This window comes from Lithobates pipiens, unplaced genomic scaffold, assembly GCF_037356315.1.
Source record: "Lithobates pipiens isolate NorthernLeopardFrog02 unplaced genomic scaffold, aLitPip1_a1.2 Scaffold_8, whole genome shotgun sequence".
In the NCBI taxonomy this organism is placed as follows: domain Eukaryota; kingdom Metazoa; phylum Chordata; class Amphibia; order Anura; family Ranidae; genus Lithobates; species Lithobates pipiens.
In genome coordinates, this window is record NW_027507903.1 from 90,622,880 (window position 1) to 90,642,672 (window position 19,793).

At 44.7% G+C, this 19,793-nt stretch overlaps 1 protein-coding gene across 3 annotated transcripts in view; it reads right to left on the reverse strand.

The window, feature by feature from the left end:
- Nucleotides 1-1,327: 1,327 nt before the first annotated feature.
- The window catches only part of THSD4 (thrombospondin type 1 domain containing 4), a 975,100-nt gene continuing 956,634 nt past the window's right edge, over nucleotides 1,328-19,793 (reverse strand). For all 3 annotated transcript variants that reach the window (XM_077470293.1, XM_077470292.1, XM_077470294.1), the window contains 2 exons: nucleotides 14,262-14,406; nucleotides 1,328-2,473 (listed from right to left, as the gene is read on the reverse strand). In XM_077470293.1, coding sequence (XP_077326419.1) covers nucleotides 2,331-2,473; nucleotides 14,262-14,406 — 288 coding nt within the window. In that variant the 3' untranslated portion in view covers nucleotides 1,328-2,330. The remainder of the gene's footprint in view (nucleotides 2,474-14,261; nucleotides 14,407-19,793) is intronic.

The following is a 19,793-nucleotide window of genomic DNA, read 5'->3' on the forward strand; positions in this document are numbered from 1 at the left end:
CTTTAAATAAATAGTTTAGCTGAGTATATACAGAATTTAAGATCAAGATTTAAAAGAGACCCTCAATACATTTATTTAGAAATAAGTGAAATGATTAACAGTCTTTCAGTGCAATGGGGCAGTTGGCTTATTCTGTTGAGGCTGCAGTTCTTTACACCAGGCATGTCAAATAAAACTGCATCTTCATTATGTTTGATCAGGGGCTATGACTACATAATATGCTGAAAAAGATTACAGCATTATGGTACCTAAAAAAAGACAAAATGGAAGGCGTACACACCTAGTGCATTACTAGTGACAATTTATTAAATGATAAAATCCATAAAAAGCACACGCTCTTCCTCAGAGCCTAGCTCTGAGGAGGGGGGTGGGCCTCTGAAACCAGTCAGCTGTACCCCGTGATATGGTCCTGCACTTGTCCATACACTGTGTGATTTATATGGCTCAATTGAGAGTTGCTTTTTGTGAGTACCCACTTTTTACCCACTTTTTACGGATTTTATCATTTAATAAATTGTCATTGGTAATGCACTAGGTCTGCGCGCCTTCCATTTTGTCTTTCTTGTAGTTGCCATCGGATTACCCCATTTGAGAAAGGCAGTATCCACCCCATTGGTCTTGGGATACCAATGTCCCTGTTGCCCTTCACTTCAAATTCGGGCAGAAATCAGACCTAAAATGGTGAAAAGAGACACACCAGACTCCTGCTGCGAACCAGAGCGCTCTGTGGTGTGAATCCAGCCTAAAACATTGGATTCCATGTGAAGGGGTCTAAAACATTTTTTTTTTTGTTGCAGTATTAGGCTAAAAAGTTATGTAAGGAAGTTTTGCTTTGCCAAGTGGACAACAGCTGGTAGGAGCCAATTTAAAAAAAACAAAAAACAAAAAAAAACAGTTTGACATGAGGTAAGAGGCTGCAGCACTAGCAGACCAATCATACTGGCGAACTTTACCATGCTTTATCAAGCTAAAAATGGACATAACAGTTGTTCCATTTATGATCTCATTAAAGTGTATGTATAGCCATTTTTTTTTCTTTTTAGATAGAGTAGGGCATTGCTAAACCACACCAGTCTATGTTGTGCTGCCTTTTCCAGCTGGGCAGATTTACTTTCACATCCTGTCCAGGAGACAAACAAGGAAGTGGGAGGAAATCTCTGCTTTTACAAGAACATGGGTCCTCATTTGAAGATTTACCCTTTTCCTTTATTCTAGAGAGAACTATAAACTTTTGGATTTCTTATAACTTTCTGTCCCAGGGTCAATGGTCACCAGAACTAATAGAGTGTGTGATTCCACCCAGTAGGGACACAGACAACCATACAAATTTGACAGGGGCTGTGATGCTTCTTTACTATATGAAAAACAAAATAAATAAAAGGTTTGCCTATACATACATTTTAATCTCTACACAAAATTAAAGTTTCACTTTCGGGGGGCAGCACGTACAATAAGAATAATACAAATGTTGGGGGCATTGGCTTGGCAGATCTTTAGATGTTATCAGCATGAAAATAATTGTGCCCATGTGTCTCTGTGTCCAAGTTCTTCATCAGATAGTGCCTCTAGGCTTATGCTGTATACTCGTCAACCACGGTGACAACCTTCAGAATTTCAGAGCCAGAAGCTTGGAGTTACAAACTTGCACAATCATAATGGCTTTAGAGACTCTCACAAGTTCAATAAGTACATATTTTTACTACAGAAAAACGTTTGCAAATGTTTGTTACATACACACAGAGAGAATCTGGTAAAGAGAATTTAGCATATTTGTAGTACTTGTCAAAAAAGAGGGTTTCTTTTTTTATTGATCAACAATCAATTTTTGTGTCATTGGAAATCACTCACTTTTTGCTAAACATGTACCATAAAACTAAAATAGACCTTAAGACTGCATCATTTCCAATTTATATATAAAATCATTATTTACAAGGCAGTTAATCCAACATCCCAGACAATTGTTTGAGCTAAAAAAAAACACTTCTCGATTATATACAGTACATAAAATACCACATTAATCCCAGAAGAAAAATATATATACCAGCCATGTGCCTCTATTTGACTCCTCTAGATTGGTGCAGGTTGGGTATTGTACTTCTCCAGCAGTGTGCACAAAGTCAAGTTTAAAATAGTAAAGCAAAAATGTTCTGCTCATATTACAAAAAGTCATAATTTTCCTATTAAAGTTGCAGATAAAACTGGAAGGTAATGATGAAGTTCCATGTCATAAAAATATGGAGTTCAAACTATACATGCCAGAGGCAGGGAGTCAGATCAGTCATTGTCACACCACTTATCTGCTGCCTCTTGTGTAAATGTATCAGTAGCTGTTATCTTCGTCCAAGGTATCCCGATTGTCTGCTTGCTGCTCTCACACAGGAAGCACAACAAGCTGTCTTGTAGTAGGCATATACACAAAGTCGAGCTTGTACTACCACGTTGCAGTTGTAGTATTTGTCTTTGCATGTTTCATCTGTTAGAGGAATAAACAAGTCATATTTATTAGATTAGGGCACAACGCAAAGGGATGCAAATAGGGCTGCTTTAAATTTGATCTCCTAAAGGCCTTTTCATGCAACAAAAAACTGATGAAAATTTGTCAGATAATCTGATCTTGTGTACCAGGCTTCAGTAATTACCACAGCCATTTCATCTGAGGGAAATCCTGAAAACATTACCTTTTGGGGTGCCTTGAGGACAGGAGTTGAAAAACACTGGTTTAGAGAAGCACAAAGACCCAGAGATGATGTCACTGTGTCTAAAATAAGCCCCAATGAAAGATGTGATGTCAGGCCCTGAAATACACTGGATACTAGACATGTGCAGAGTAAAATATTTAGTTTCGGAATTTCGTTTTCGTCTGAAAACTTAATTTATTTAGTTACTCCCGAAATTCGTTTTTATTTATTTCGTTTTTCGTTCAAAAATTGCATTCGTCCGAAAATCCACATGAATTACGGTCGAATCTGTCTTGGAAGGCTTATGGTGTCTGTCGAATGTATAAAGAAGATTCGACAGAGCTAACTATATAGCATACTTTAGAACCCTATTAAAGTCTATGGGACTCCAACGTTCAAAATCTAAAGTGCTAATTTTAAAGGCTAATTTGCAAGTTACTGTCCTAAAAAGTGTTTGGGGACCCGGGTCCTGCCCCAGGGGACATGTATCAATGCAAAAAAAAGTTTTAAAAACGGCCGTTTTTTCGGGAGCAGTGATTTTAATAATGATTAAAGTGAAACAATAAAAGTGTAATATTCCTTTAAATTTCGTAGGGGGGGTTGTCTATAGTATGCCTGTGAAGGGGCGCATGTTTCCCGTGCTTAGAATTGTCCCTGCACAAAGTGTCATTTATGCAGGAAAAAAAGTCCTTTAAAATCACTCGCAGCTATTATGAATTGTCGGCTCCCGTAATACAGAGAACACTCATTGAAAGTCATTGATAAAAAAAAAAATAAATAAATAAATAAAAAAAAAAAGCGTGGGGGTCCCCCAAATTCAATTTCCAGGCCCTTCAGGTCTGGTATGGATATTAAGGGGAACCCTGCCTCAAATTTAAGAAAAAATTTGACGTGGGGTTCCCCCTAAATATCCATAACCAGACCCTTCAGGTCTGGTCTGGATATTAAGGGGAACCCCGCGTCAAATTAAAAAAAAAATTGACGTGGGGTTCCCCCTAAAAATCCATACCAGACCCTTTATCCGAGCACGCAACCTGGCAGGCCGCAGGAAAAGAGGGGGGGACGAGAGAGCGCCCCCCCCTCCCTCCTGAACCGTACCAGGCCACATGCCCTCAACATTGGGAGGATGCTTTGGGGGTCCGTGACCCCTCAAAGCACCTTGTCCCCATGTTGATGAGGACAAGGGCCTCATCCCCACAACCCTGGCCGGTGGTTGTGGAGGTCTGCGGGCGGGGGGCTTATCAGAATCTGGAAGCCCCCTTTAACAAGGGGACCCCCAGATCCCGGCCCCCCCCTGTTTGAAATGGTAAGGGGGTACAAAAGTACCCCTACCATTTCACAAAGAAAGTGTAAAAAATGTTTAAATAAAACAAACACACTTTTTAAAAATTCCTTTATTAAAAATAAAAAAAAGATTCCAGCGGCGGTAATCCACTCTTGCTATCCAGCGACGGACGGTCAGCTCTCCATCGATGTCTAATGTCATCCAGCGCAGCGCAGCATCCTTCTTCTGTCTCCTCCACGGAGACACTGGAGGCATTCCGGCGCTGACGTTTCTTATATACGGAGGGCGGGGCCACCCGTCACCTGACCCCGCCCCCCTCTGACGCAAGGGGAAACCCGGGGTTCCCCGTGACGTATGGGTGACCCCGCCCCCCTCTGATGTAACGGAAACCTGCCTGTGTTACATCAGAGGGGTGCGGGTCACCCCTACGTCACAGGGAACCCCGGGTTTCCCCTTGCGTCAGAGGGGGGCGGGGTCAGGTGACGGGTGGCCCCGCCCACCCTATATAAGAAACGTCAAGCCGCCGGAATGTCTGTAGTGTCTCCTCCACGGAGACAGAAGAAGGATGCTGCGCTGCGCTGGATGACATTAGACATCGATGGAGAGCTGATCGTCCGTCGCTGGATAGCAAGAGTGGATTACCGCCGCTGGAATCTTTTTTTTATTTTTAATAAAGGAATTTTTCAAAAGTGTGTTTGTTTTATTTAACCATTTTTTACACTTTCTTTGTGAAATGGTAGGGGTACTTTTGTACCCCCTTACCATTTCAAACAGGGGGGGGGCCGGGATCTGGGGGTCCCCTTGTTAAAGGGGGCTTCCAGATTCTGATAAGCCCCCCGCCCGCAGACCTCCACAACCACCGGCCAGGGTTGTGGGGATGAGGCCCTTGTCCTCATCAACATGGGGACAAGGTGCTTTGAGGGGTCACGGACCCCCAAAGCATCCTCCCAATGTTGAGGGCATGTGGCCTGGTACGGTTCAGGAGGGAGGGGGGGCCGCTCTCTCGTCCCCCCCTCTTTTCCTGCGGCCTGCCAGGTTGCGTGCTCGGATAAAGGGTCTGGTATGGATTTTTAGGGGGAACCCCACGTCAAATTTTTTCTTAAATTTGAGGCAGGGTTCCCCTTAATATCCATACCAGACCTGAAGGGCCTGGAAATTGAATTTGGGGGACCCCCACGCTTTTTATTTTATTTATTTATTTATTTTTTTATCAATGACTTTCAATGAGTGTTCTCTGTATTACGGGAGCCGACAATTCATAATAGTGATTTTAAAGGACTTTTTTTCCTGCATAAATGACACTTTGTGCAGGGACAATTCTAAGCACGGGAAACATGCGCCCCTTCACAGGCATACTATAGACAACACCCCCCTACGAAATTTAAAGGAATATTACACTTTTATTGTTTCACTTTAATCATTATTAAAATCACTGCTCCCGAAAAAACGGCCGTTTTTAAAACTTTTTTTTGCATTGATACATGTCCCCTGGGGCAGGACCCGGGTCCCCAAACACTTTTTAGGACAGTAACTTGCAGAATCTTTTCTCTCTGTCAAATCTTTTTTCTCTGTCGAATATTTTCTCTATATAATCTTGGACTAATAGAGGTAAGGTTAAGCACATTCGACCACAGGTTCTATAAACAGATTGTTATCGTCAGAGTCATGTCGAATCTCCTATTCTATATCGAACTGTTGTAACAATGAAAACGAAAATGAAGCATTTATTTATGTCGGATCTTTCGTTTTTCGGATTTTGTGCTTTCGTTATCGTTTGTCAAAACGAAAACGAAAATAGCTGAAATTCGGACGAAAATGCATTCGGACGAAAACGAATGCACATGTCTACTGGATACCCAGTTAACATCTGGACTAAATTTAATTTCAGACTCAAACTTTTGGGTGTGGTGCTTCAATTTTCAAATCAGAATTCATGCTTACTCCAGGCCAATGACTTAGTAGGTAGTGAAACCAAGATTATTGTGACAATGCAAGTGCTATCCTCTAAGTCACTAATGGCAGGTTCCCACCAGTCCTCATAGGTTCACTTTAAATACTGGGACATGCAGGCACATCTAGGTGCATACTATTAGGGTCCAAAAACAGGGAGAAATATGGAGACTAGCCTTTAATAACTCTTACTCTGAAAATAATAGCTGTCTAACCACCATGCTGATCATCAAGCTTCAATACCTTTAGCAATCTGTATATATTTTCCAGGTCAGTGGCTCACAAATTATTGAAGCCCATGGGTCAGCATAACAGTAGGGGTGGGCAAACGGTTGGGCCTGAGCATAAGTTCAGGCCAAACTTTGGTTGTTTGGATGTTCTGCGAACACCTAACAATATGTGGTGTTTGTGGAAATTTCGGAACACCATTAAAGTCTATGAGACATCAACATGAAAAATCAATTTTAAAGGCTTATATGCAAGTTATTGTCATGAAAAGTGTTTGGGGACCTGGGTCCTGCCCCAGGTGACATGTATCAATGCAAAAAAAGTTTTAAAAATGGCAGTTTTTTCGGGTGCAGTGATTTTAATAATGCTTAAAATGAAACAATAAAAACGGAAAATTTATATCAAATACTTACCGTAATTTTCCTTTCCTGATAGGCTCCATGGCAGCATACGTGTGGGTAGCCCCGCCTCCACGATTACCCAATAGGACCCAACTCCCATAAATCTTTGCTCCTGGCCACTATCAGTGTTCCGTAACTAGCCGACTCCAGACATTTGGGAGGGAACTCCTGCTGCCATGGAGCCTATCAGGAAAGGAAAATTACGGTAAGTATTTGATATAAATTTTCCGTTTTCCTGAAAGGCTCCATGGCAGCATACGTGTGGGAAATAACTCGCCAAACACACCCGGGTGGGCAAAATGTCGAGCAAAGAACAAAAGTTTATTTAGCATTGTCAACCGACAAAACTTGCAAACCAAAATTAACAGAAGACAGAGCCGCTGGCTCTACACAGTAATGAGAAACAAAGGTATTAATAGAAGACCAAGAGGCCGCTCTGCAAATAACTTCAGGCGCCACATGGCGAGAAGCTGCCCACGATGTTGAAATACTCCGTGTTGAATGAGCCGTTAATGCCTCAGGAGGAGCCAAGCCCTTTGCTCTGTACGCCCTCTGAATGATCTGAACGATCCAGGTAGAGATAGATCTAGCCGAAGCTTGCAATCCTTTATTCTTGCCATGAGGGAGAACAAAAAGAAATTTCGTTTGTCTAAAGGGAGCTGTGACTTCCAAATATTGTTTCAGCGCGTGTCCTACGTCCAGAGGATGAACATCCTGACTCTCTGAGTTTTTGAAAGTGGGAAGCACAACTTCCTGATTCTCATGGAAGACCGAGGTTACTTTGGGATGCGATCCCAACATGGGAATCAATACTGCCCTATCTGGAAAGAAAGTCAGAAAGGGTTCTTCCGAACCTAGATTCCTAATCTCAGAAACTCTCTTGGCTGAGGTTATAGCTACCAAGAAGATGGTCTTGAGAGTGAGATCCCTTATGGACAGAGGCTCCGTAGAATCCTTTCCAAGGTTTGAGAGAAAATCCAGCACTAAAGGGAGGTCCCATTTAGGAAACCTTGGTTTTCTTTGGGGTCTGAGCCTGGTAGCTCCCTTGAAGAATTGTTGTACCAGTGCATGGTTTGCCCAGGAAATACCCGTAAAGGCTGAAATAGCCGATACTTGGACTCTCAATGAACTGATAGCTAGAGGTAAATCAAGGCCTGTTTGAAGAAAGCTTAGTATGTCTTGTATTGTTGGAGAACTGCAAGAATTTTCTCTGGTGGACATATGGGCCGAAAACTTGGACCATATACGCTCATATACCCTATTAGTACTCCCGCGTCTGGAATTGAGAAGGGTTGGGATGACCTCTTCCGGGCAACCAAGAGCTTCTAGCCTTTCCCTCTCAAAAACCATACCTTGAGGTTCAGACATGATGGGCATGGATGTAACCTTGTGCCTTGAGATAGCAAATCCGACCTGAGAGGCAGGGGAACTGGCTCTCGAAAACTGAGGAGCAGCAGTAGAGGGAACCAAGGTCTGTTGGGCCAGAAAGGAATCACTGCGAGAATCTCCGCCTTCTCTGACCTGAGTCTCCGAAGGAATTGCAGGATCACCGGAACTGGAGGGAAGGCGTAAGCTGTCTGAAACTTCCAAAGTTCTGTGAGGGCATCTATCCCATATGCCTGGGGATCCCTGAACCTTGAGTAATATTTCGGAAGCTTCCGATTGCACGGGGAAGCGAACAAGTCGACTTCCAGGGACAATCCTAAGGTCAGGAGCCAATCGAATACTTCCCGGTGTAGAGACCACTCGTTGTTGTCCAACTCGACACGCGATAGGAAGTCCGCCTGAACATTCTGCACCCCTGGGATGTAGACTGCAGAAAGGTTGGACAAATTCTTCTGAGCCCAATTCATTATTGGCTCCGTCTCCTGTAACAGGGACCAGCTGCGAGTTCCCCCTTGCTTCTTTACGTAAGCCACCGCGGTTGTGTTGTCCAACCTTAGCATGACCGAGGCATTCGCTGTCAGATGATGGAATGACCGAAGCGCCTGGAAGGCCGCTCTTAGCTCCAGAACATTGGAGACGACTCTCTGTGATGGAAACGTCCACCTGCCCTGAGCGACCTCCGAAAGGCAGTGAGCGCCCCATCCTCGGTTGCTGGCATCTGAAGTTACCGTGACCCATGAGATGGGAATGATTGAATGGTGGTTGCGCAGGTTCTTCCCCTGTAGCCACCAAAGAAGAGACGTCCTCATGGCTGGAGTGAGGAATATGCGCTGTGTCTGGCTGGATAAGTCCCACTGTTGTAGAAACCCCTTCTGAAAGGGACGAGTGTGCCACTGGGCCCACTTTACCATGGGAATGGTGGCTGACATTGTGCCAATCACCCTCAGACATTGGAGAGCCGAGAGATGGGATGCTGCAAGGGCTGCATGAATCCTGTCTCGTATGACTCCAACCTTCTCTTCTGGAAGGGCGATAGTACCTTCTGCTGTGTTGAACTGCGCCCCTAGGAAAACAAGAGACTGAGTTGGATCTAGGTGACTCTTTTCTAAGTTCAGAAGCCACCCGAACTCCTGTAGAGTGGAGATGACTAGGTCTTTGTGCTCCAAGAGCTGATCTTTGTTCTGGGATAGCAGAAGAAGGTCGTCGAGATAGTGATGGAGACGAACACCTTTGACTCTGAGAAAGGCCACAACTGCCAAAAGAACTTTGGAGAAGACCCGTGGGGACGTTGTTAACCCAAAGGGAAGACATGTAAATTGCAGATGTTGATTGCCTACTGCAAAGCGTAGGTATTGTTGAAACTCCTTTGCCACGGGAACATGGAAGTAAGCGTCCTTCAAATCGACTGATATCATCCAGTCCCCCAGATACACGGACTGCTGGATGGTAAGCAGAGATTCCATCTTGAACTTCTCTTTGCGAGTGAAGGAATTGAGATGGGTCAAATCTATTACCGGCCTCCATGTGCCGTTTTTCTTTTGAACCAGAAACAAAGGGGAATACATGCCCTCTCCACGTTCTTCTTCTGGAACGGGAACGGCTGCGCCTTGATCCAGTAAAGAGTTCACGTAGGTCAATAGGACTTGTTTCTTCTCTTTTGATTCTGGAAGATTTGTGGGAATAAATCTTAGCTTTGGGGTGCTGATAAAACCCCACTTGTGACCTGAGGAAATTGTTTTTACAGTCCAAAAATCCCGAATTGAGGCCGCCCAAACATGCCTGAAGTGGAGAAGACGAGCCCCCACCTGACAAGTTTGAGCGGGCCCAATTTCAAAAGGATTTCGCGGAATCCTGCTTGCCGGACGAACCCCCTTTTGAGGTATTTTTGAAAGAAGATTGCCTGGATCTCCATGACCTTGATAATTCTCGACCAGGTCTATAGCTCCGCGCCTCCCTGGCACGATCAGGGCCTTGTCTTCTAGGAAATGGACGCCTTTGATTTTGAAGACGTCTGTCCTGGGGAAGAAACCCAGATTTCCCACCTGTAGCCCGGGATATGGCAGTATCCAGCTTGTTACCAAACAAAGATGACCCCTCAAAGGGAATACGGCACCAGGCCTGTTTGGATGCTGGATCCGCCAGCCATGGACGGAGCCATAACGCACGGCGAGCTGAGACTGCTGCTAACATATCCCGAGATATCAGGCGGATAACATCAATAGATGCCTCCCCCAAAAAGGCAGACGCCATCCTGATTTCTTGAATAGGGGAGTCTTTTGCTGACTCAATAGAAATACCCCTCAGGAATTCCTCTACAGAGTCAGCCCATGATTCTATGGCCTTGGATACCGCTGCCATTGCAAGCACTGGTTTGCAAGCCATTCCAGAAGTCAGATATATCCTCTTAAGGTCTGAATCGATCCGCCTTTCCAAAGGATCTTTAAAGGATACCGTATCCTCTAAGGGTAGGGTTACATATCTCACCAAACGCATGAGTGCTGCATCCACCAGTGGTGCTGACTCCAGGTGCTTCACATCCTCTTCTTTAAAGGGATATAATTTCAGGATTTTTGACTGCATAGAACCCTTTTTATCCACCTTGCTCCATTCCTCGGTAATAATGTCACCCAACTCTGAAAGGAAGGGAAAAAATTGTCGCTCCTTATTGAGCTGTTTAAAGAACTTTCTCTGCTTTGGTGGGGAAGTAATAGGGTCTTCCCACTTCAGAGCCTCTCTCACTGCTTTGACCAATGAAGGCACCAGTCCATAGTCAAAACCTAAACCAGGATCCTCACAGTCAGATTCACTATCTGAGATGGGAGCAGATAGGCGGCTTGGCTGAGAGGATTCCCATGTCTCCTGCAATGGGTTCTCTCCAGGTGGAGGAGCCAATAATTCTGACGGGGATTCACACAGCTGTAGAGCATCCCTCTCCTGCAGAGACTCCTTCACAACCCGTCTTACTATTGACTCCAAACGCTGGTCTGCATCATCCCTTTCATCTGCAGCTTTGGAGAAGCAATGATCGCATAAGGATACGTCCGAAGGAACAGGCATCCTGCACCCCCAGCATGATTTTTCCGTACGCTTGCTGGAGTGAGCAGCAGGGGGGTGAGAATAATTCTTATTATGCTGTTCAGATCTTGACCTATGCTGGCTAGATCTTGAGGAGGATTTATGGCGGTGTGATCTTGATGATCCACTGCGTCTAGAAGTGATAGGTTGTGGATCAGACCCAGAAGGGCTGTAAGGGTAAAACAGACAGAGAGAGAAAAGGATAAACAGTCAATCCTACCTATGCCAAACACTCTCTCCAATATATAAAAAGCATAAATACTAAAGACCTACCTAACATGAGCGGGCTGGCCACTAGGAGGCAGTAAGGCGTCCATATTCACAATAAACCCACAGTTTAAGAAACACTGCAACCAAAGAGAAAAATAAAACACACATTTTTTTTTTTTTTTTTTAAAAGCATTTCCCCAGCCTAAGGGACATGCTCTTACCTTAAACCGCCGCGCTGACAGCCCCGGGAAGTCGCTGCGACCACTGCAAACATTCCCAGGGTTCTGACAGCTTCCAAAGCCTTTTAAATTTGGCGCCCGTGACGTCATCGCCGACGTCAGACGCGAGGCGCTCGCGCGCATGCGCGGGAACCAAGCCTCGGTCTCATACCGGGTTCGCACATGCGCAGAACGCCTGCATAACCCGGAAGTAGGAGAGAGGTTTGCTGGAACGCGGAAGCGAACGCAAATGGCATGGAGGAGACCGCAAGACAAACAAAAGAAATACACACAAATACAATGCTGCCATGGATAGATAAAAGGCTCACCACTCCACCAACGATCACCTGGCCGAACGGACTGGAACACACACGCCATAGCTCCAGCAGATAATGGTCACCCATAGCAACGGGACACAGACCGTGCGCACTCAGGTAGGAAATCCTTTCTTCAGCGCTACTCTGCAAATACTCTCCATACCCTGCTTAACAGTCAGGGCCTATCGGAGGAAAATTTCTCAGTCAATCAGCCAATCGATCGTCGTGAAGTTTTATTTCCAGGAAAGAAACCATCTGGTCCTACTGGGGAGGACAAAAAAGGAACACTGATAGTGGCCAGGAGCAAAGATTTATGGGAGTTGGGTCCTATTGGGTAATCGTGGAGGCGGGGCTACCCACACGTATGCTGCCATGGAGCCTTTCAGGAAAGTATTCCTTTAAATTTTGTACCTGGGGGTGTCTTTAGTATGCCTGTAAAGTGCCACATGTTTCCCGTGTTTAGAACAGTCCCTGCACAAAAGGACATTTCTAAAGGAAAAAAGTAATTTAAAAGTACTAGTGGCTATAATTAATTGTCGATCCTGGAAATACAGATAAAAGTCATTGAAAAAAACTTAATTGGGATCCCCCACAGTCCATTACCAGGCAATTTGGATCTGGTATGAATGTTAAGGGAAACCCTGCGCTATTTTTTTTTTTTTTTTAAAGTGATACGGGGTCGCCCTCAAAATCCATACCAGACCGATTTTAAGGGGAACCCCGCAGCAAAATTTTAAAAAATGGTGTGGGGTTCCCTCCAAATATCCATACCAGACCCTTATCCAAGCATGCAACCTAGCAGGCCGCAGGAAAAGAGGGGTGAGGAGAGAGCGTCCCCCCTCCTGAATCGTACCAGCCCACATGCCCTCAACATGGGGAGGGTGCTTTGGGATAGCCCCTCCAAAGCACCTTGTCCTCATGTTGATGGGGACAAGGGCCACAACCCTTGCCCGGTGGTTGTGGGGGTCTGCAGGTGGGGGGTTTATTGGAATCTGGAAGCCCCCTTTAACAAGGGGACCCCCAGATCTCAGCTCCCCCCGTTTGAAATAGTAACGGGTAGTCTATTCATCTTCTTCTCTTGCTCTGCCGATGGACAGGAAAAAAACAAAAAACTGCAAGCCGCCACCATGGAATCAGATGGGTGGCAGCTTGCGAGTTTTTTTTGTTTTTTAAGTCCATCGGCGGAGCGAGAAAAGAAGATGAATGGACTTCGTGGGACATTTTTATTTTTATTTTTTTTAATAAAGGACTTGTTCCAAAGTGTGTCTTGTGGGTTTTTTAAATGTTGACACTTTTTTTGTGAAATGGTATGGGTACAGTTTACCCGTTACCATTTCAAACAGGGGGGGCGGGATCTGGGGGTCCCCTTGTTAAAGGGGGCTTTCAGATTCCAATAAGCCCTCCACCTGCAGACCCCCACAACCACCAGGCAAGGGTTATGGGAATGAAGCCCTTGTCCCCATCAACATGGGCTACCCCAAAGCACCCTCCCCATGTTGAGGGCACATGGCCTGGTATGGTTCAAGAGTGGGTTACTCTCTCATCCACCCTCTTTTTCTGAGGCCTGCCAGGTTGCGTGCTTGGATAAGGGTCTGGTATGCATTTTTGGGTGGCCCCACACCATTTTTTTTATATTTTGGCATGGGGTTCCCCATAAAATCCATACCAGACCTGGACGATCTGGAATGGATTTCGAGGGGGGCCCCTATGCCATTTAAAAAAAATGGTGCAGGGTTCCCCCTTAATATCCATACCAGACCTGAAGGGCTTGGTATGGAATATGGGGGGACCCCCACGCATTTTTATTTTTACATTTTGGTTCGGGGTTCACCTTATTCATACCAGACCCAAAGGGCCTAGTAATGGACTGCGGGTGATCCCATGGCGTTTTTTTCAAAGACTTTTATCTGTATTGCTGGGACCGACTATTTATTATAGGCACTTGTACTTTTAAATGACTTTTTTTGTTTTAGAAATGTCATTTTGTGCACAGACTGTTCTAAACACAGGAAAAATGTACCACTTTACAGGCATGCGCCGTAGACAGCGGTGCCTGACTTTTTGTAAATATCTCCTAAACCGTATAGGTTTAGGAGATATTTCTTGGACCTACAGGTAAGCCTTAATCTAAGCTTACCTGTAGGTCAAAGTGGTACGTAAGGGTTTACAACCACTTTAAGCATTATTAAAATCACTGCTTCCTAAAAAAACGGCCGTTTTCAAAAGTTTTTTTGCATTGATGTATGTCCCCTGGGGCAGGACCCGGGGTCCCCAAACACTTTTTATGACAATAGCTTGCATATAAGCCTTTAAAATGAGCACTTTAGATTATTCCTGTTCGTGTCCCATAGACTTTAACGGTGTTCGTGTGTTCTGCCGAATTTTTTGCCTGTTCGGTATGTTCTGGTGTGAACCAAACCAGGGGGGTGTTCGGCCCATCCCTACAAAACAGTAAGTCAACTAATAAAAATGTATTGTTATTTTTGATTCCAAGCAGCAATAGCATATGTTACCTATTTCTGGGATGCAGTCCTGAGAATTGCATGTTTCTTTGTCTTCCGGTCTAAGTTCTGCTTCACATTTGTCACTGTGTGATATGTCATCTGCCAGGCATCGGACCTCACGAACCCGGAAACCACCTTCACATGATTTAGAGCACTAGAAAAATCAAAAAAATAAATGATCTTAAAGTTTCACAGAGCAAATCGAACTGGCGTTAAAACTGAATTTTTCCATCAGTAAATGCTGGAGTGTTCACTACTGTTAGAAAATGCTGATTATTTCAACAGGATGTAACAACCTACCAAATGTTGTGCGAAATACATAAACAAAGATATAGTAAAAGTGCTGTGCTTAATGTCAACCAATATGGGATACAACAGCTGTTGTGGTCTTAGCCCTTGTACACAACACAGTCCGATCTGACATTTTTCGTCGGAATGTTGGACCGTGTTGTCGGATAATCCAACCATGTGTGAGCTCCATCTGACTTTTTCCGTCGGAATGTCTGACCAACAAAGTTTGAGAGCTGGATATAACATTTTCCCACAACATGATCCAATCAGACTCTGTCCGATCGTTTGTAGAGAATTTCGATCGGACAAAGTGCCACGCATGCTCAGATCAAATTACGAGACCAAAGCTATTGGCTACTAGCCTGAACGTAGACCCATCGTAATGAACGAACGTCATCACGTTCCAAACGAACAGATTTTCCGACAACTCTGTCCGACCGTGTGTATGCAACACCAGTTTCGGCCAAAATCCGACGGATTTTGTGGTCGGAATGTCTGACCCTGTGTACAAGGGCTAAAAGGTGCAAGTTCCAGGACTATCATTCTAATACTGCTGGTGAAAGGTTTAAGTGAAAGAATCATGTCCAGTGAGTGTGATAAGGCAAGAGGAGCCATGTTTTGCTTTCCATAAAGCTTAATGAGTTTGGGAAGCAGAAAACACAGTGGTGTGTTGTCTGGATGTTTGTTTTTCTGAGAGTGTTAGGAAAAAGCATTAGAAATCTCATTTTCTGCTTCTGTGATTGGCTTTTGACAAAAATTCTGCCATCCATTGGGAGTTATGTTCTTTTTTTTTTTTTATAGCTGAAGGGATGTAAATGATGCACCTTTTCTTATTTAACACTGCAATTGCTCAGGTGTTTTATTATGAAGCCCAACCCTCCCAATAAACAGCTACTTTGAGAAAGGACATTGGAAAATGCATTTTAATTTCACCAAAGCAAAGAAAGGTAAGATTATGCATTAAAGTCTGCTAAAATTCTTGCACTGTATATAGGTTACTTTGAAGGAATTGTATTTTAATCAACAAGACGGCACTCTTACTTAAATAGCCTTGGCTATACACACATATGGCATTCAATGCCTGAGCTGAACTTCTGGGTTGCATGGGGACACTAAAGATTCAGCCAACACACTACAGCTGTGCACATGTGAAAAAGTACTTCCTTCACTCACAGGTTTGAAGGGAAAAAAATCATCTTGATCGCATTGTGATCTATAACTTAAATATCCAAAATTACACAAATCCAGTTTTATAGGACACTCGACTATAAACATAAGAGCAACAGCACCGTTTATCAAACACTTAGCTGTTTACTTGTTTTTTAGAAGCTGTCAGTGAAAAAATAAACTTTAAAGGCCTTCAAAACGCATAAACATGTTGCCATGAATAAAGAAAGTATCAATAAGCATTTACAGAAATGTACGCAGGAATCCCATTTTTTTGTAGACATTGAGATAATCAAAGTGGTATTTTTGTGGTATAGCTTAGCCCTTGTACACACGGTCGGAGATTCCGACGGAATGTGTCCGATCGGACCGTTTTGTCGGATATTCTGACTGTGTGTGGTCTCCATCGGACCGTTATTCCGACGGACCAACTTTTCCAACTTGCCGGTAAAATTTTCTGACAAAATGCTCCGATCGGACATACTCCGATCATGTGTAGCCTACTCCGACGGACAAAGTGCCATGCATGCTCAGATCAAATTCCTAGACCAAAACTATTGGCTACTAGCCTGAATGTAGTCCCGTCGTAATGAAATAACGTCATCACATTATGTACAATAGGATTTTCTGACAACTTTGTCCGACCGTGTGTATGCAACAGTTTCGGCCAAAATCCGTCGGACAAAATCCAACGGATTTGGTTGTCAGAATGTCCGAACGTGTGTAGAAGGGCTAAGACTATTGTCCTTGAATTGAAATTAGTTTTATACAGAAAGTAAATAACTGTTTCATGAACTCTTCAGGTTATAAAACCTGATAGTGTGTACCAGGCTTAAGCCTGTGTTGTCAGTGTGAGCGTCACTTTTGCATGGGCTTGGCAGCCTCTGAACAAGTAAGCAAGACCTGGATCATATCCAGTGGCCCCTCCAGGGTCCTACAGGGTCCTACAGGTGAAACAACAGCTGACTGAAACTCAGTGCTGGGGAACTTTAAACTCTTGCAATTGGGTGGAGTAACAAGTTGCATTAACCAACTCATAAATCCCTGCATAACAAAAAAATACATCTCCACTGCTAACAAGGAAGAAAAATAAACCCCCCAAGAGGAAAAAAGGGGTCAGCTGTAGTGGAAGTCACAGGCTGAAATGAGTGGTAAAAAGTACAAAATGTGTCCACCAAGTTCAGGACTGAAAATTGCAAACTAGGTCCCAAGTATATAGCCCACCTTTCCATATAACACCAGAGATGTTGACTATATAAAAATGGTAATGCTTCTTTAAGGAAAAAAAAAAGCTACCCACTCCTTTTGGAATACTCTGACCAGTGGAGCTTAAAGTGTACCAGAGGTAATATAGATGAGTTGTCACTATAGACAGGATAGAGTAACCTCAGCAACCGTATTCACTGGTTGATCTGTATGTACTGGCTGATGAGATAGAGGAGGAGAGCGCTCTAAGAGACTTTCAGAAAGAGAAATGTCACGTGTGTGTGTTCCTGCACATTTCTGCATGTTCCTGGGTGTACATACTCTCTCCTTTTTAGAACTGCATCATCAAATGCAGCTAGGAAAATGGAGGAGGTGAGGCAATTAAAATGATGGCCTGAACACAGATTTGACAGAACTTTGCAATTGTCCTGAAAATAAAAAAATAATGACTAGTCGAATGGCAGAGGTGCCCATAGTAACATATGTTGCTATTTAGGAATAGGTCAACGTTGTCATGTTTAAATCGGACATATCATGTATCTGTTACTCCAAAGATGGGTTTCATTACTGAAATATGCCACTTCCACAGTTGAACGGTGTTGCACAAGAATCCTGCCCTTTCTATTATCTGTGTCCTCCCCAACGTGCAATCTATGTCTGCATAAATAGCAACATACATTATTATGGGTGCCACTGCCATTTGAATAGTTGACTGGGTCTTCCCTCCTTTAAAAATCAGTTCATCACTTCTTAAAGTCCCACTCTAGTGACTTTTCTCTGAGGCCTCAACAGCAGCCTAACTTTTCCCTGCATTGGACAGTGGTAGCCTTCACACACACACACTCAGAAGGTTGCACCTACCATACTATGTGGTGAAACCTTGACAACTGTGAGCCAATCTTCTTTATTCCCTATTTTTTCCCAGTAACATTACTGTCTACACAGTACACTTAAGGACTTTTTCCTCCTATTTTTCCAGTGCGGTTCAGTCCCCTCCCCTTTTTATCCCTGTACACCTTTGAGGACAGATCAAAGCAGATGAAAAATTTTGCAGTCAGGCAAACTGGCCAAATCTGGCAATTTAGTTCACCCATTTAGCAAAATGCCAGCAGCTCAGGTTTAGGTCAAACTCTTGTGTAGGGATGAGCTTCGTGTTCGAGTCGAACATACGTTCGACTCGAACATTGGCTGTTCGGGTGTTCGGCGAAATCCGAACTCTTGGTCCGTTCGCGTCAAAATTCGTATGGCGCGCGCGGACCACAATGCACTGCGATGGCGCAGTGCATTGCTGGCTCATGACTGGCCAAGCATGCACTGTGACCCCGCATGCTTGGCCAATCGCAGTGCCAGCAGCGAGGAGAGCCATGATTGGCCACAGGCATCCTGCCTGTGGCCAATCATAGCTCAGGCTGTGTAGTGCACGCCCCACACTATATAAGGCCGCCTTTGAGGCGGCCTCGTGTAGTGTGTTGGAATCTGAAGCAGTGGGTGTTCTGTGTACCTTCAACACAGTTACACACCAATAGTTTTTGGCTGATTTCCTATCTTGCTCTTGTGTAGTGGTTATTGTCTGTGCCCTGACCGCAGTATACACCACTACACTATATTCACCTCACCTATATAGCTAGCTAGTGATCTATCTTTAACCACTTAACAACCGCCCATTGCCGATTAACGGCTTCAGGGCGGTTGTTTAACTCGGAGAGGCCGTTAATTAACGGCCTCCCAGAATTCTGCTCTCGCGCGCCCCCTGGGGCGCGCACTCGAGAGCATCCGTGACCGCTGGGTCCACAGGACCCGGCGCATCACGGATCACGGTAAACGGCCCCTCGTCGCGGCCGTTTACCACGTGATCGCTCCGTCAAATGACGGAGTGATCACTTGTAAACAAACCGGCGTCATGTTATGACGCCGGTTCCTCCCTCCCCTCTCTGTACCGTTCGGTACAGCGGAGGGCAAAGAGATCGGTGTCAGCAGCGATGTGGGCTGCATCTGCAGTGCCCACATCGCTGCTCACCGAATTTAACCCCTCAATTCCCTGCCAATACTCTGCAATACCAGTGCATACTCTGCAGTACCCTGCCATTACTCTGCAGTACCCCCCATTACTCTGCAGTACCCTGCCTTTACTCTGCAGTACCCCCCATTACTCTGCAGTAACCCCCATTACTCTGCAGTACCCTGCCATTACTCTGCAGTACCCCCCAATACTCTGCAGTACCCCGCCATTACTCTGCAGTGCAGTACCCTGCCATTACTCTGCAGTACCCTGCCATTACTCTGCAGTACCCTGCCTTTACTCTGCAGTACCCTGCCTTTACTCTGCAGTACCCTGCCATTACTCTGTAGTACTCCCCAATACTCTGCAGTACCCTGCTATTACTCTGTAGTACCCCGCCAATAGCCCGCCAATACTCTGCAATACCAGTGCATACTCTGCAGTACCCTGCCATTACTCTGCAGTACCCCCCATTACTCTGCAGTACCCTGCCTTTACTCTGCAGTACCCTGCCATTACTCTGTAGTACTCCCCAATACTCTACAGTACTCTGCTATTACTCTGTAGTACCCCACCAATACCCCGCCAATACTCTGCAATACCCTGCCATAAATTGCCATACCCAGCCATACTCGGAGATACCCAGCCATACTCGGTGATACCCTGAAATACCCAGCCATAGACGCCCCCCACCCCTCACCGCCCTCTGGTGCTTCTACCAACTCGCCAGTACGATCAAAGCCAGAATCTTTTTTTAATTTTTTATTTCAGGCTTCCCAGCCTAGAGGTGAGATGAGGGGTCATATTGACCCCCAGATTTCACTGTAAAGAGGACCTGTCACCCCATATTCCTATTACAAGGGATGTTTACATTCCTT